The sequence below is a fragment of the Macrotis lagotis genome, chromosome 2, assembly GCF_037893015.1.
Source record: "Macrotis lagotis isolate mMagLag1 chromosome 2, bilby.v1.9.chrom.fasta, whole genome shotgun sequence".
Classification (NCBI taxonomy): Eukaryota; Metazoa; Chordata; class Mammalia; order Peramelemorphia; family Peramelidae; genus Macrotis; species Macrotis lagotis.
The window spans coordinates 254367253-254383378 of NC_133659.1; the positions used below are offsets into that span (position 1 = coordinate 254367253).

The 16126-nt window shown below is 36.5% G+C and overlaps 1 protein-coding gene across 2 annotated transcripts in view; it reads right to left on the reverse strand.

Moving 5' to 3' along the window:
• EIF4B (eukaryotic translation initiation factor 4B) overlaps positions 1-16126 on the reverse strand; it is a 28910-nt gene that overhangs the window by 6138 nt on the left and 6646 nt on the right. For both annotated transcript variants that reach the window (XM_074225849.1, XM_074225847.1), the window contains exons 2-8: positions 12324-12464; positions 9105-9313; positions 7536-7652; positions 5713-5767; positions 4950-5090; positions 2479-2592; positions 2014-2187 (exon numbers count right to left, since the gene is read on the reverse strand). In XM_074225849.1, the coding sequence (XP_074081950.1) occupies positions 2014-2187; positions 2479-2592; positions 4950-5090; positions 5713-5767; positions 7536-7652; positions 9105-9313; positions 12324-12464 (951 nt within the window). The remainder of the gene's footprint in view (positions 1-2013; positions 2188-2478; positions 2593-4949; positions 5091-5712; positions 5768-7535; positions 7653-9104; positions 9314-12323; positions 12465-16126) is intronic.

Here is a 16126-nt window from a genome sequence, read left to right on the forward strand (position 1 = left end):
GTTTTTGAAACTGAATTTTGAACATCATGGGGGGGGGGGGGGGGTTAGAGGAAGGAGAAAGCAATCTGAGAGACTAATGAAATAGAAGGATGAGGCAGTCTCCCCAGTGGAGGGAAGAGCAGTCATGACACTGAATGCTGCTTAGTTCTAAAACAAAGACTCTTTTATCAAACTTCCACATACCAGGACTCTTTTCCATTTTCTAGGAGCACTAGTGAAGCCAACTAACAATGGCCTGTCTTTCTAGGGCAGGTATATATGATGAGACTCACTTCAGAGGTAAAGTTGGCCTATCTTGTGTGGGGCACGGGACAATAGTATCACAACATTGTTGGCATGAGGCAGCTTGGTACCATTTAACATTAAGCTACCTGGAAACAATTCTAACATCTACTGGGGGGAAAGAAATAAGATAATTCCACAACTATGGAAAGCACCTGAATCAACACTACAGTTAAACCTACAAGGTCAGGTCCTTTTCTCTCACAGAATCAAAAGAATACTTCTACTCCAAAATTCACAATAATTTACATCTTAAATTAGACCTTCAAACATATATTTTTTCACACGAGTGAATCTTATTTTGGGTCAGGTCAGAATCTTCCATGTAGTCAAGAGACATAGATCCCATTAATTCATCCTTTTAAAGGGCTGTTCTATTCCAAGAAGGTGTGTGTGTGTGTGTGTGTGTGTAAATAAAACAGACTTTAGAGAGGAAATTCAGGAGATAATTTAGTACCTACCTATATGCACAATTTATAATTAGATCTTTAGAATAATAACAATGCAAATCATGGAGTAAGCAGTAGTTTTGAAGTAGCCATATATTTGTGAATAGTGAATCCAGCTGAAACTAGATTAAACTTGTTTCCTCTTTACATTGTTCTTTTGCTAAGTTTTAAATTTTGTGACTTTAAAAACACCAGACTTCCAAAATCTTAAGTCCAAAAAAATTTGGCCATCAAAATATGAAAGAAATATTTCCCCAAATTATTTTAGTCCCCCCCCCCTCTTTTAAATGGAGGTCTTGTTCCAAAGGGAATGAAGAATTCTGGCAAATTTACAGAAAATTCCAGCATGGAGTTGGAATATCAAAATATCAGGCTTTATGCCAGAGAGGTAAAGATGTTTATCTAAGAAATAGAGATAAACTGGGCCTACAAACTCAACTGAATGAAACTACATTGAAAACCTGAGCTATATCAAAGATTTGAAATGGAGCATTTATCTATATCTTAATAGCCAACGTGATGAAAGTTGGGCTATATCATGAAGAATTAAAGGTTTCAAAAATTATAAAAACTCAATGCCAAATTATAAAAATTAAGTAATGGTAACAAAATGTTTTTTTTTGAAAGATGTAAAAATTTCTAACTTTTACTGTATTACATTTATTTTACTTAGTTCCACTTAATTTGTATATCAAAAGACACTAAGAGACTGATCACTTAGTTCACAATTCTACCATTTTACAGATTAAAAAAAAAAGCAAACCAAACCAAACCATAGGATTGAAAGACTTCCCCATCAGCACATCTGAGATGTGTTCTTCAGATCATGTGGCTCCCTAATGTGTATAGTAGTTATGACAATTTCATAGGACTTTCTCATCATAGGTAACATGTCTAAATAAATCTCGATTAGGAAAGTAACCCTTATAAACTTGATGGGGAGGATAAAGTTTAAGATTTAATATGGAAATAATCTTTTTTGGGGGTCTCTGTATTTATGTTCAAAAGTAAAAAAAAAAATACTGGATTAAGAATATCTTTGCAGTACAAAAAAATAAAAGATTTTTTCTATGGAAAAACAATCTACTTTATGATGTTTTTCCAAGAATGCACTAGAGGAAAATTGGAAAACTGCTCTTCTGCTCTTAAGTTTTTTGCTTTGCTTCCAAAGGCCTTTTTTTCTGACTGGACATAAATTCACACCTTTAGTTCTTTAACTGAAGTTTCCCAAGACACCTTGCCCTTAAAAGTTAAAAAAAAGAAAAAGAAAAAAGTAAGTTACCTCTGTCTTCACGTCTAAAATCATCCCGGCTATAATCATCTCTTGAGTTCCATGATCGCTCATCTCGTCTGTCATATCTGTCTTCATAGCGATCTCCTCCTCCTCTATAATCATCATCTCGACGGTACCCACTACCAAATGCTCTTCTGCCACTGCCTATCCTAGAATCAAAGCCTGTGGGACAAGAGGATCACACTGACAAAAAAATACAATTATCCTAAAATGAGAATTATTATATTGGAGGAAAAGGCAAAAGAATCGGGAAAAGCTAAGAATAAACTAACGAACTCTTCAATAAGATCACAAAGATTGTAATGTTGTATACAAACCCTTACCTGTATTGGCTCAAAACTTGAGTTTTGATCACCAGAAATCAGATCAAATAAAAATAATCCCCCCCCCCGAGTAAATTCTTTTTTTCCTTCCAATTTAATTCTTCATGGGCAATCTAAGAGAATTATATACCTCTATCATAGTCTCTGCTGCCCCTGTCATCATATCGATCCCGGCCTCCATATCGGTCCATGTCCCGTCGTGGACCATCACGGTACCGGTCTGAATCATAACGATCACGATACTCTAAAAGAAATATGCAGGTAACAAGACTGATGATAGTACTCAGTACCTTTAAATCATTTAGATATTATTACTAAATGGGAATTCTAGAGTCCTATCTTAAAACATTAACACAATGTGACCTAAGAAAACTAATAATTAAAACAAACTTTTATTAAATACTTACTAAAGGATGGATATTACAAGCAAAAGGATAAGAAATAGAAAAGGACAGAATTGGAAAGCCCAAGAAAAGACTGTGGAGCAGCTGAATAGTTCAGTTTTATTGGGGAAATGGCTGAACAAACTGTGATAAATGACTATGATGGGAGTTCTATTTTTCTATAAATCATGAATGTGTAGATTTCAGAAAAGCCTGACTGATGCTGAATAAAGTGAGCAGAACCAGAACACTATACACTTTAACAACAACATAGTATGAGGATCAAATATGATGAATTTTGCTCTCCTCAGCAGTACTATAACCGAAGAAAAAAATTTTTTTTAAAGGTTTCTGCAAGGCAAATGGGGTTAGGTGGCTTGCCCAAGGCCACAAAGCTAGGTTAATTATTAAGTGTCTGAGGCCAGATTTGAACTCAGGTAAGCCTGACTCCAGGGCCGGTGATCTATCCACTATACCACCTAGCCTCCCCTATTAAAGAAAATTCTAAAGTACTGTGATAGAAAATACCATCCACATCCAGAAAAAGAACTGAGTATGAACACAGACCAAGTATACTTTTCCATTTAAAAATTTTGCTTTATGCCTTTTTTTTTACACTTTAATGGTTTTTTGAAACCCTTTATTCTGATGTCTATCACAACATGACTAATATGGAAATATGTTTAACCTAGTTACACATGTATAACCTATATCAGATTGCTAACTGTCAAGGAGAAGGGGGAGAAAAATGTGAAATACAAAATCTTACAAAAAATTGAATACTGAAAATTTCCTTTCCATGTAGTTGGAATAAACTTAATTAAAAACAAAAAACAAATTCAAAAACAATACCAATTCAAACATGAGAGTTAGATTACAATCCTTGAATACCAAGATAACTCACTCTTGTAACAGATAATGGTAATGGCAATGGCCTGAAGAGATAGGTAGTAATGGAGGACCCAAGAAGTTCAATTCCTGCTCTAGAACACTTGCTTGACTTGATCCTTATTATCCTAGGGAAGTCACAACTCCAATGGTTTGCTTCTTTTCTAGTTTTTTTGAATTATATTAACTTTAATATTATTATGGACTATGGTATAAAAATGTTTGTCTAAGCTTTTCAACCAACCCATTTTGCAATATTCCCAGTAGTTTTTAACCAAGCTTCATTATAAAATGCCAATTGTTACATAAATTTCTTAGGAAAAACATGCACTTTTCTTTTTAATAATTTGAAATATTCTGTGTGGTTAATAAAGTTTTAATTCTTTTAAGAATTTTTGGTTCAGAGCGGCTAGGTGGCGCAGTGGATAGAACACCGGCCCTGGAGTCAGGAGTACCTGGGTTCAAATCTGGCCTCAGACACTTAATAATTCCCTAGCTGTGTGGCCTTGGGCAAGCCACTTAACCCCATTTGCCTTGCAAAAAAAAAAAAAAATTTTGTTCATATCCCTGACCACTTTTCATTAATAATATCACAACTACCTCTAGTCACCCAGCTTAAAGCCTTGTTTTTCAGTCTCTCACTCTTCACCCTATTTATTTGTTTGTTTATTCAATTTTCAGGTTTTTGCCACCTAGCTGCCCCCATCTTTATTCCAACCAATTATCAGGTGCTGTCAGTCAATCTTTCTAATTTTTATTGAATTCTGGTTCAGGAATCACTTGAACACTCCTATTTCATCATGACATCTTAGGGGCCACATCTCATCTATAGATAGGTTCCATTGGTTGATTTCAAGACTTCAAATAGTTTCTCAATGAAAAAATTATCAGTCCTTAAGCTAGTCAATTACCTAAAAATCATTTTTTGTAGCTGCTGACACCTGAAACAATTTGAATTTTATAATTTCACTATTTCTTCAACCCTGTCTAAAATTAATCATATTAATGGCAAATATTAAGATATAGAAGTTAAGATGAAGCCTAAGAATCCCTTTCAAAATGCTTTTAAAACACACAAAATATGTAGGATTATAAAAGATACTAATGATAATGACATAATTTCAAAATATTTCTTTTTTTAGGTCTCATTTCCCCTTCAACAGTCATTATTCAAGCTGAATATAGACCTTTCAAGGCCAAAAATAATCCTTGATTCCCACACAAGCCCAAGCTGCCCTGGGGTCAGGATGCATTACAGAATTTTAAGTATTTGTGAAATGTTACTAAAGAGGTCTGATTCAAAAGGTGATTTTTTAAAACATGAACTTACTGTCTCCAAAACTGTCATCACCCCTTCGAGGAGGGTAGTCATCAAAGCTGTCTGTGGCAGGGCGAGCCCTCCAGTCTGTGTCGGTTTTGTCAGAATCTCGATTTCGATCCCGATCACGGCCAAAGGAACGATCATCTCGATCTAAAAGCCATCAACCAAGTATTTTGTTAATTAGTCCAGTCCACAAAGATTAGATGTTCTTGGTGCTCAAATGACAGTCTCTTCCCTCCATTATTTTTCCCAAGTCATCTCTCTATACACAGCTGAACTACATTCTGGGATGCTAGAGAGAACAGAGCTGGTGAAGCCTAACAATTAAGAAGCTCTATCAAGGTTGCACATGGGTCTAGAGTCACTAGACCTGAGCTCAAATTTCATTTTCAGGCATGTACTAGAACACGGTGATCTTGGGTAAATCAATTCATCTTATTCAACTTAGCTTATTCATCATAGAATGAGAATCCAAACAGCACCCACTGTCATGGAGTCTTGTGAATAATCCCATGAGATAAGGATTGTTAACAAAATGCCTGGCCCCCAGAAGGTTCTTATTTACTATCTGTTTCCTCTCTTCCTTCCCACACTAGACACATGGTTATGAAGAGTAAAGGGGGTGTGATAAATATTGTGTGGTGGTTTTTTTTCTGGGAAGGAGTTTTTCTCCTTCAACTAACCTTAGCTGGCTAAGACAAGACTCTTTTATTCAAAACCTTTGGGTATCCTGGGCCCTTGACAACCCTCAAATTTTTTCCTTGGCTCTTACCTTTATCCTGTGCTTGATCAGCAACATCCACTCGTATTCTTCTGTTGCCTATAGACTAAGATCACATAACTGTATTAACCAATGTTTCACACCAGAATGTACAACCCCAAGAGAGGCCTACATCCAGACTCCTTGAATGCTGCTAGTCACAATATCAAAGGTCAAGGAACTCCTATCCTGCTTTCCAAGAGTTCTCTAAACAACAGAAACAATACTGGAAACCCCTTCCTGAAAATTAAAAGCAAACTATACCCCAAACAAGTAACACTGCCTTTTAAATTATAAAAGGAAATTAAATAATTAGGCAATCATAATTAACTTCCTTCCTTACCAGGAGAGCATTCATAAGCATATTTAAAGTGACTTTTCAGGCACTTTCCCCACACCATTGTTAAAAAACTTTGCAGCTTTTCAAGTAAGCTTAAAGTATCACTGGTTTCTCTATTACTTAAATGAAACTGGGACAAATTCAGGGAAGAAGTAAATTTTGATTTGAAACCCTTGTTTAGAGAGGGATACTAACAAACCATGTTATTGAAAATGTCAATTTGTTAAAATCTCTGGTTGACAAAAAGGATTTCTAAGCCTGAACTAATAGTTCTTTTATTTCCAACATTCACCAATAAAGGAAAATACACTGTTTTCTCCCAACATATTATGTCCCATGTTTAATTTCTACTTCTAAACTCTGTCACACTATTTTTTTTTTGGTTTTGCAAGGCAAATGGGGTTAAGTGGCTTGCCCAAGGCCATACAGTTAGGTAATTATTAAGTGTCTAAGACTAGATTTGAACTCAGGTACTCCTGACTCCAGAGTCATTGCTCGAAGCTCTTATCCACTGCACCACCTAGCCACCCTGTCACACTATTTCTAACAGCAAAAAGGCATATAAAAAAGACCTGGGTGTGTGACTGAAGTTGCACAGTGTACAGGGGGAGGACCCCTTATCCAGAAGAGAAATTTAAGTGGAAAATGTAGTTTCTCTAGCACTAGAGTATTCTAAAGGTATCGTTTCTTAACAATATTCTAGCTTATTCTGTATCTTTCTGATCCCAATCCCAAGTGAGTCAGTGAGGCTCACTTTAATTTTTCTGACTTCTCTCTACATTCTTGTTTAACAGAGCAGGGGTGGGGTAGGGGTGGTCATTCAGCTTCTGCTTAAACATTTCCAGACAATGAACTCACTACCTGACCCAAGGTAGCCCAGGTCAATTTTTTAAAAAAGACAAACCAAATTCTGATTACACAGAACAATTCTTCAATTATATGTCAATCATCATTCTTCCATCCCAACTGGCATGAAGATGATTTTGTTCATTATCAGTTAAAAATTTCTAAAAACTCTTATTCAGCTGTCCTCCCCCAAGTACTTCTAAAAATGCTTGGTCTAAAATTGCATCAAAAAATAAAAATCCTTACTTCTTAGTTAGGAACGCTCATCTTAAGTGAGACCACCTCTACTGAAACATTCAGCTGATGAATATGTTCCTGTATGTATCTGTGTCAAATTGGACTTTGTAAGCCAAGCTTATAGTCTGATAACAAAACCTTCTGAGAATGAAGAAGGGACTTATGTTCAAAACTGTTTCTGGAACCCTTTCTGATAGTAATCCTGCTTAATGTGAAATTCTATTAAAAAGAGAAAAAACAGACTTGATAGGGTGAGACAGGCAAGTGGAATTGAATGGATCTGGCTTTTTTTTTCATGTTGTTATTGTCAGTCTTAGGGAGAGGATGCCCAGGGTCCAGTGGTATCTCCAGTGGTCAGGCTGCCAACAAACAACTCCCTTAGGCACAAGCATCACACCCTCTAACTACTTACCTCTTCATTCAGGCTCAATGCGCTGAGCAGCGAGTCCAAGTCCTCAAACTCAGCGTAACCAAAACCTTTCAATCTTTCTGGATTGCTGGGTTCCCGTGGCAAACGTACTGCACTGATCTAGTAGAAGAAACAAAACCAGCATCTTCATTTAGAAGCTTTCTCTTGCTCTTTTCAATGATCTTGGCTAATCCTATCAAAGTAGGAGTGATGCCTCTAATTTCTGTTGTAAAATCACAATATTCCTTAGAAGAGACACTATGAGAAGGGCAGATTATTTGAACAGATCTTAAGTAGTTTATGAAAAAATTAAATGATCTTCATCAACAAGTGTTTATTACATACCCACCATGTGTCAGCAACTGCTCAGAGGGATACAAAGACAAAATAAACTTTGCCTCTGGGGATCTCAGTTTTCTTTCAAGTCTCAACTCAAGAACTTCCTTTTTCTCAAGGCCTTTCTTGGTTCCTCGAGCTGCTAGTTATACATGCATGTACACATGCCTATTAGAATTTAAGATTTCAACTGGGATTATTTCATCTGTGGCTGTATCCCTGGTACTTGACACAGTAAGTACTTAATACTTATTGGTTAATACTACAGCATATAATCCCTTAAGTTGAATTGTAACACATATGTAGTTCAACAAATTCTCACTTAAATATAATTTGCCGTTCAGTAAACCATAAGGTAAATTTCCTTTTGTCCACAAATCGTAAGAGCATAGTTTACTTCTATGGCTCTTAATGGAATAATAGTAGATCCTTTTCATTAAGAAATATGCTTCCTATCTACATCTTATCTGTCCCCTGAAATCCAATTTGTCTTAGCATAGTAACTACCTCTTGGAGGTGTTTGATAACTGAACAGTCCCCATAGGATGTGTCCAAAGTCTAAGTAATCTTCAAAATCTACTCACCCAGTTTTGTCAAAGTAAAACACAACTCATTGTTAGGTACAACAGACACTAGAGGAATTTAAATAGTATCCAAGACCCTGGGTATCTTTGTAAAATAAAAGGAAAACTATCTTTGACATTATGAGGCTTCTTCAATCTCAAGAGTTAAACTATGGAGGTAAAAAAACAACCCCAAATTGGTAGTTTCTTTATGAAACCCAGTATTTAGATTAATATGTAAAAACAGGAAATTTTTAGTCAGACTTAATAGTGTATGTATTATGTAACTCTAGAAACAATTTCTTGCAAATCCTTCAATTTATCCTTTCTATTTGCTAAACAAGACACAAAAGTAGAATCAGTAAAAATCAAATTTTGGCTAATTAATTAAGAGGATTTTCTTAAAGTTTAACAATTTTAAGTGCTAGGCATCATTCAATTTAGAACCAGAAGAGCACTTTCTTTGTAACCACTGATAGAAAACTAAGTCTATTGTTCCTTGTAAAGTGAGAGGTTCAAGTTGTCTATGTTCCATTTCTTATTGAGCCACTGAGACCCACACAAGAAGGAAAAGAATTTGGAGCTCTCAAGTACCACTTTGCTGGGTGCATCCAGGTCTGAAAAGATATACTCTAGTCAAACTTCTGAGAAATTTATTTTGAAAATGACATACATTCAATCCCCTAAAGAACTCCTTGATGGAATCCTCTGTCACATCATAGGGCAGGTTCCCTAGAAAAGCAGTGTAGGGTGGCGACTTGGGAAGACGGCTCCGATCAATATTGGGTTCCCGAGCAGCCCGTGGAGCAGTGGGCAGGATGGAACGGTCAATTGGAGGTGCCCTGTACATGTCGTCATCATTACTATGCCAAGTGGTGGAAACTAGAAGACAAAAGTTGTTTCAATAGAATCAAAAGATGAAGGTCAACTCCCACCCTGTTAATGTTTCCATATATAGGAATGCCAAATTTAATCATTAAAATCAGCAGAATTCAAAGAAAGCTAATAAAATGAAATCAACATGAAATCAAAACATGAATTTAACAAAACAGATAAAAATGGGGGGAAAAAAAGGCCTGTTTAGTCTGAAGTGACATTTGTTTCTAAGTGTTCTAGTCAGAAGCATAAATGAAGTCAGTCTACAAGTTCCATCAAGGTTTGGATTATTTATCTGAATGTTGCTATGCCTACTGACAAATGTACAAAATCCATCAATCTATAGGAACTTAATTTCTTTTAAGATATTTAGTTAAACAATTTTCTGAGAGTGGCTAACCAGACTTCATAGTTGAAAAGCCTTGAACAGGTCAATAGAGAGCAATGCTTCATTAGCTGGCTCACCTTTTCTACAAGGATGGCTTGGGAAGGCTCTTCTTGTTCCCACTCCCAAGACAGAGATAGTTTCTCCTCCACAGTTTTTTATCTCCTTACTCCTAGTCATATCTTGAATTTATAAAAAAAACCCTACCCAAATATTAATCCTTGGAGTAGGATTATGCCCACAGGATAGCAGGAGAGTTCATTTTGCTAAGTATGAAGGATAACACTAGCCAGGCAGATTCTGGTTCATTTTTGAATTCTCCTCCACTTACTTATAAGCTTATTCTCTATGAAGTTTCTTGGCTGCATTTCAATTGTTTTAAGTCAATATATGAAGATAAACTTATTAAATTTAAAGTTGAGAGAAAATAAGGGAAAATTTAATTTGCTATATACCAATCAAATCAGAGATGAATGGAAAATTAAACCATTGCAAGTGATATACAGTATGTGGATCAAAGACAACATTCTGCTCATACTCTGCACTGAATCTTCATTTAGAATATACTGCTGAGGGGCAGCTAGGTGGCGTAGTGGATAAAGCACCGGCCCTGGAGTCAGGAATACCTGGGTTCAAATCCTGTCTCAGACACTTAATAATTACCTAGCTGTGTGGCCTTGGGCAAGCCACTTAACCATTTGCCTTACAAAAAAACCTAAAAAAAAGAATATACTGCTGAGTTATGAAGGTGGATGGTAAGAGTAATGCTATGTTTAATGAGTCATATTTTTAAAGTTATCAAATACATTTATTTCTAAAGTACTTTTGCATAGTGTCATTTAATCCTCATAACAATCTCAAGAAGTAGGCTTTGCAGTTACTGCTTCCCCAGTTAAAAGTGAAGGAAACTGCAGTTAAGAGGTTAAATGACTTGAAGTTACATGACTTAAAGTGACTAATACCAAAACAGAATCCAAAAAAGAATCAGTGTCAAGACAGCTTTCAAAATATGTCCTTAAATTTAAGTGTGTGGGGGCAGTAGAGGGGGAGGCTAGGTGGCATAGTGGATAAAGCACCGGCCCTGGAGTCAGGAGTACCTGGGTTCAAATCTGGTCTCAGACACTTAATAATTACCTAGCTGTGTGGGCCTTGGGCAAGTCACAAGATTAACAGACTGGGGGGGTGGAGGGAAAGGAAGTGAGATTGGGGGGAAATTATAAAATTCAAAATAAATAACTTAAAAAAAGGAATTGAATGTTCTAAGTCCTCTAATACCAACCACACACACACACACACACACACACACACACACACACACACACGGCGTCAATTACCCTGGCCTGGCCTTCCTCACTTTAGTCAGAATGGTTGATTTTCAATAAAGGCGATTGCAAAAGGGAGAAAGAATACAGGATGAAGTGTAAATAACCCTGACTTGGATTCAAGTACAGACTCTGACACTTATCACCCTATGTCCATAAGCAAGTGATTTAAATACCTTTCTGATCTCAATTTCCTATCTATAAAATGAAGCACTGGACTAGATCATCTCTAAGACTTCTTTTAGCACTAACTCTAAAGTGATGTGAGCTAATCTTCCCAAGAAAGAAAAAAAAAACCCCTTCCCTAACAGATTTTGTTAAAAAAAAAAAAAAGGCCTGAATGTTAGGGGAAGAGTTGGGGGAACAAAGACAATAGAACACTGTGAGAGGGCCTACTGCAGAATTTTTGTTATACCCAAGTAAACCTTGTCATCTCCCTGAACGTGGTTTACTTTATACTCAAGACTCCTTCTACTTTCAAGACTATACCCTCTGCCACCACCACTACTTCCCCTGCCCTTTATAATACCTGATAATTTCTCCCATGTCCAGGGATTTAGGGGCATCGTGGCAGAGTGGAAAATGTGTTGAATTTGGAGTCAGAAGACCCGAGTTCGAATCCTGGCTCCACCACCTCCTATCTGTATGGCCTTCGGCAAATCATTTAACTTCTCTGAGAGCCTCAATTTCCTCATAAGCAAAATGAGGGGGTAGGGCTAGATGACCTCTAAGGTCCCCTCCAACTCTAAAGACAATAAAACAAGGCAGCAATATCACACCTTGGTCACAGTTGGCATACTATGTAAAAGAGAATTATGGATTTTTAATCAAAATCCCTTATTTTACAGGTGAGCATAACTGAAGCCCAAAGAGTTGACTTAATTAAGGCAACAGTGGAGAAGTTCTATAATATGGAAAGATTGGACCAAACTGGTACTCTCCCTCGTCTTTTCTTGTTGCCCTTTCCCTAATTGAGTACTCTTTCCACTTACAATATATTTGATTATTATATATTATTTTAGAGTTGAAAGCTTCAGGTTACCTCTAATAGAATCAATGCTCTAATTGATCAATTCTAAGAGCAGGAAATTCTCTAAAATTTGTTAAATAATAAGATACCTATAATCTAATCATCTTATAGCTCAAGTTCATTCTTTCACTTGATCAGCACTTACTGAGCCCCTTGCAGAGCATCGTGCTGGGTTTGAAAAATAACAGATTATTCAAAGCCCACTCATGAATTCTGATTTAAATGATTAGGGAACAATTTTTAAAATAAGATATTAAGAGAAGGAAAGAAAAACACTACCATCTCCTTCCAGGTCATCAGTTTCATCAGCCCAGCTGACTGGTTTGGGCACAAAGGTGCTTCCTCCACCACCAGAGCCACCATCCTCAGCAAGGAAGTCTGTCAAGGTGAGGGTCTTCCCCTTCTTATTCTTCTTTTTAGCTGTCCAAGAATAAAGAGAATCAACAGAAATCAATTTCTGATTCAAAAGACCTTATTTTCAAAGAGTTCATACCCCCCCCCAAGAATCTGAGATTTATACTAATAGATTCTGCCTACTACTGTTTACTTACCTACCAAAGGCATTAATTATACATTCTATCCGCAGTGTATTTGTAGTTATTATTCAAAAAACTAACTTGATTGTAATTCAATCATACATTTTCCTTTTCCTCATCCTTATCATTTATTAAATGTTAATAAGAATTATGCTAAGGGCTGAGGATAAAAGGAAAGGTTCTGACTTCAAGAAGCCCATTTTAATAAAGGAGATAAAATGTGAACAACTTTGTTCATATACAAGATACACACACACACAATGTAAATGGGAGATTGTAATCTTAGAGAAGTTTGAAAGGTACAAACAGAGAAGACTACTAGAATAGTTCTTTTAACAAAAGGTGAGATTTGTGGAGTTTGAATGAAGACCAAAGATTATTATCTTTAATTTTTAAGTTGTCTCATATATCATGTAATTTTGCTATCTCTAATGTTTTCTTTCTTCCTTCTGGATCTGTTTTTTCTCAACACATTCAACTTGGATCTATGTATAACACATAAGCAAATGTAAAGATTATCCGAGTACCTTCTATTGAGGGGAGGGAAGGGAGAAAATTTTTTTGTAACATTCAAAATCTTGAAAATACAGCAGTACAGACATGGAAGTCTATTTAAAAGGAATGAAGTTGGATTGAACCACTGAGGAATAAAATATAAGACTGGAAAGAAAGAATTTCATTGGAATTTAATAAGTAAGGAGGAGGAGAAAGCATGGTCAGACTTGTACTCTAGAAAGATCATGGCAGCTTAGAGGAGAGAACTAGAATGGGGAGACCTGAGACAAGGAAAACAATTAGCAGCTACTGCAAGCACAGGTGAAGAGACCTTGGACCAGGTTGGCTGGTGCCTGACTGGAGAAGGGAAGACATACAATAAAAGTTGGGAGGGTAGAAACTTATTTACATGGATATATGGAGTTAGTAGGAGAAACTGAGGATGATGAGCCTGGGAAACTGGGAGGATAGTAGAGTCCTTGAGAGTAATAAGGAAGTCTGGAAGAGAAAAAATTCAGTTTTGGATACACTGAGATTAAGAGGGCTGGGTAACATGTAGTTGGCAATGAAATTGGAGGTCAGGACAGAGGTTAGAACTGGATCAATAAATCTGAAAATCATTTTTACTGATATTGGATCCTCTAGAACTCATGAGATCTCCAGGTAAGACAACACAGAAGAAGAGATCCAAGGTGAGACCTCTGGTTAGTGGTCATAACCTGGAAGAAGATTCAGAGACTGACAATGAACAGGGCCAATGAGAACTAACAGAACAATTGTAAAATTTAGACAAAGTAGAACATCCAAGGAGAAGAGGGCAATCTACAGTAACAAAGGCTTTAGAAGAGATCAAGAAGGACAAGGATAAAGAAAAAAAATCAAAGACTATTTGCCCTCTAGCTTGGGCATCTACCTTCCTGAACACCCCCCCCTTCCCTTTTAATTCTAATATCAGGAAGTTAAGTAGAACTTCTGGCTACAAAATATTAAGACAGCATTACTAAGCCAAAAAAGGGGAGGGGGGGAAGCATACTTTAAGCATGCAATTCCTTTGCAGGAAATTGAAATTAACAGAATAGTACCATTAGTTCTAGAGTAAGAGAAAAGACAACTTTCTAATGAAAAGTCAAAGGTTGTTACTCTCTATATACCTGTTAGTCCTAATTGTGCTCCAGAGCCCCAGCAACATCCATATATTTGGTAGCCAACCAGATCAGGTTGGGTATATTATGCAGTGAAAGAAATGCATAATAAAAATTTGAGGAAAAGAATATCCCTGGCTAATATATTGGTGGGGAGGGAAAACATGGTGAGCCAGACACCTGAAAAAGGCATTAGGTAACATTTAGAGGTGGTAAATTTGGTCTTTGATTCAACACAGTTTCATTGTAACTTTTTTTATGTCCTGATTCTATTTAATACCAGAGAAAGATCTTGAAATATTCTGGACAATTATTTGGCTTGTGAAATAAAAGTTTTTGTGATACAATGCTAAATATTCATTCACACATACATCTTCAACTTATTTATTGAGCAACATGTGAAACACTAATATAATTTTAGGGACACTAAGATGAGTCATGAGTTGTTGGGAAATAAGATACATAAGCTAGTTTACAAACTTTAAAACTTTTAAAAAGTGTCAATGGACATATCCTGCTTTTTGGTCTTCAAGCAGATGAAATAAAGCTGAACACTTACACACAGACCCATCTTATACTTTCCTCAGAAATGCTAATAAATACCATAACTTATAAAATCTCAGATATTTCTGAGACCAAACCATAGGATCAAGTGTAAGAAAGCACTTCAGAGTGGACCTGGTTCTCATGGGGGGGGGGGGGGGGTGTATTTAAAGCTCTTCATAATCACATTTTTAAAAAAACAGATAAGAGTAAATGACTTGTCCTAAAATACAAAAATGGAAGAACCTGCTAAAGATCAGATTATATGATAGGTTTTCTGATTTCATGTCAAGTGTTATTTTCCCTGTATTTTGTTACTTTTCAAGGACTGACTTGTTTGTGTTAAATTAAATGCATCCAAATAAATAAAATGCATTCATTAATCCTACAAGACAACAATATCATGTGGTATCCACACAATGTCAGTGTGATCTAGGACCTCCCCCCCATGTTGGGTGAAATTCATTGTACAATTTCTGGGAGGACCTGGATAAGAAAAGGTGCAAGTGTGTGCAATTTTAACAGAGCAGTCCATTGAAAAAATATATATTTATGGTCTAATATATCAATCAACTAATAGATAAGTATTCATAGATTTATAGCATTAAGTGCTAGGCTCTAGGGATAGAGAATCAAAGTGCCTTACATTCTACAGGAGGAATAGAATACCTTCACTGAGAATTAAGTACATGACATATACAAAACAATTAAGAAAGTAATTTCAAAGGGCCAATGAGGAGAGGGAATTGAAAGAATTAACTGTGGAGATAAAATTAAGGAAGCAGAACTTTAGTTTGAGCTTTGAAGGGACCCAGAAATTCTATGAGATGAAGATTAAGAACATTCCAGGAATGGGTATGTGTGGTGCAAAACAGGGAGGCAATGCCCATTAAACATATTCAATTTAGCATGTTCAAAACCAGAATTCATTATCTTTTCCCCCCATGTCCTCATAACTTACCTATTACTGTAGAGGGTACCACCATTCTTCTGGTCACCTGGCCTCTCTCACCTGGCTGTCAATCATTCTGGTGAAGGCCCTTATCACCTCATGCCTCAAATATTGCAATAGTCTTCTTTTGGTTTCAACTGTCTTCTAAAAGTGTGCTCTGACCAGCTCACAACCCTTTCAATAAATGCCAGGGGATGCCTATTGATTCCAGGATTAAATATGCCTGCCACTCCCTTCCCTACAGTCTTTCTACCCCATTATCTCCACTAAATATCCTGTAACCCATTAACATAGGTTCCCTTTGATTCCTTGTACTTGATACTCCATCTCCCAACTACATGCCTTTTCCCCTGGCCTGGATTGCTCTCTTTATCTCCTGGTTTACTCATTTAGTTGGGACTTCAAGACTCCATG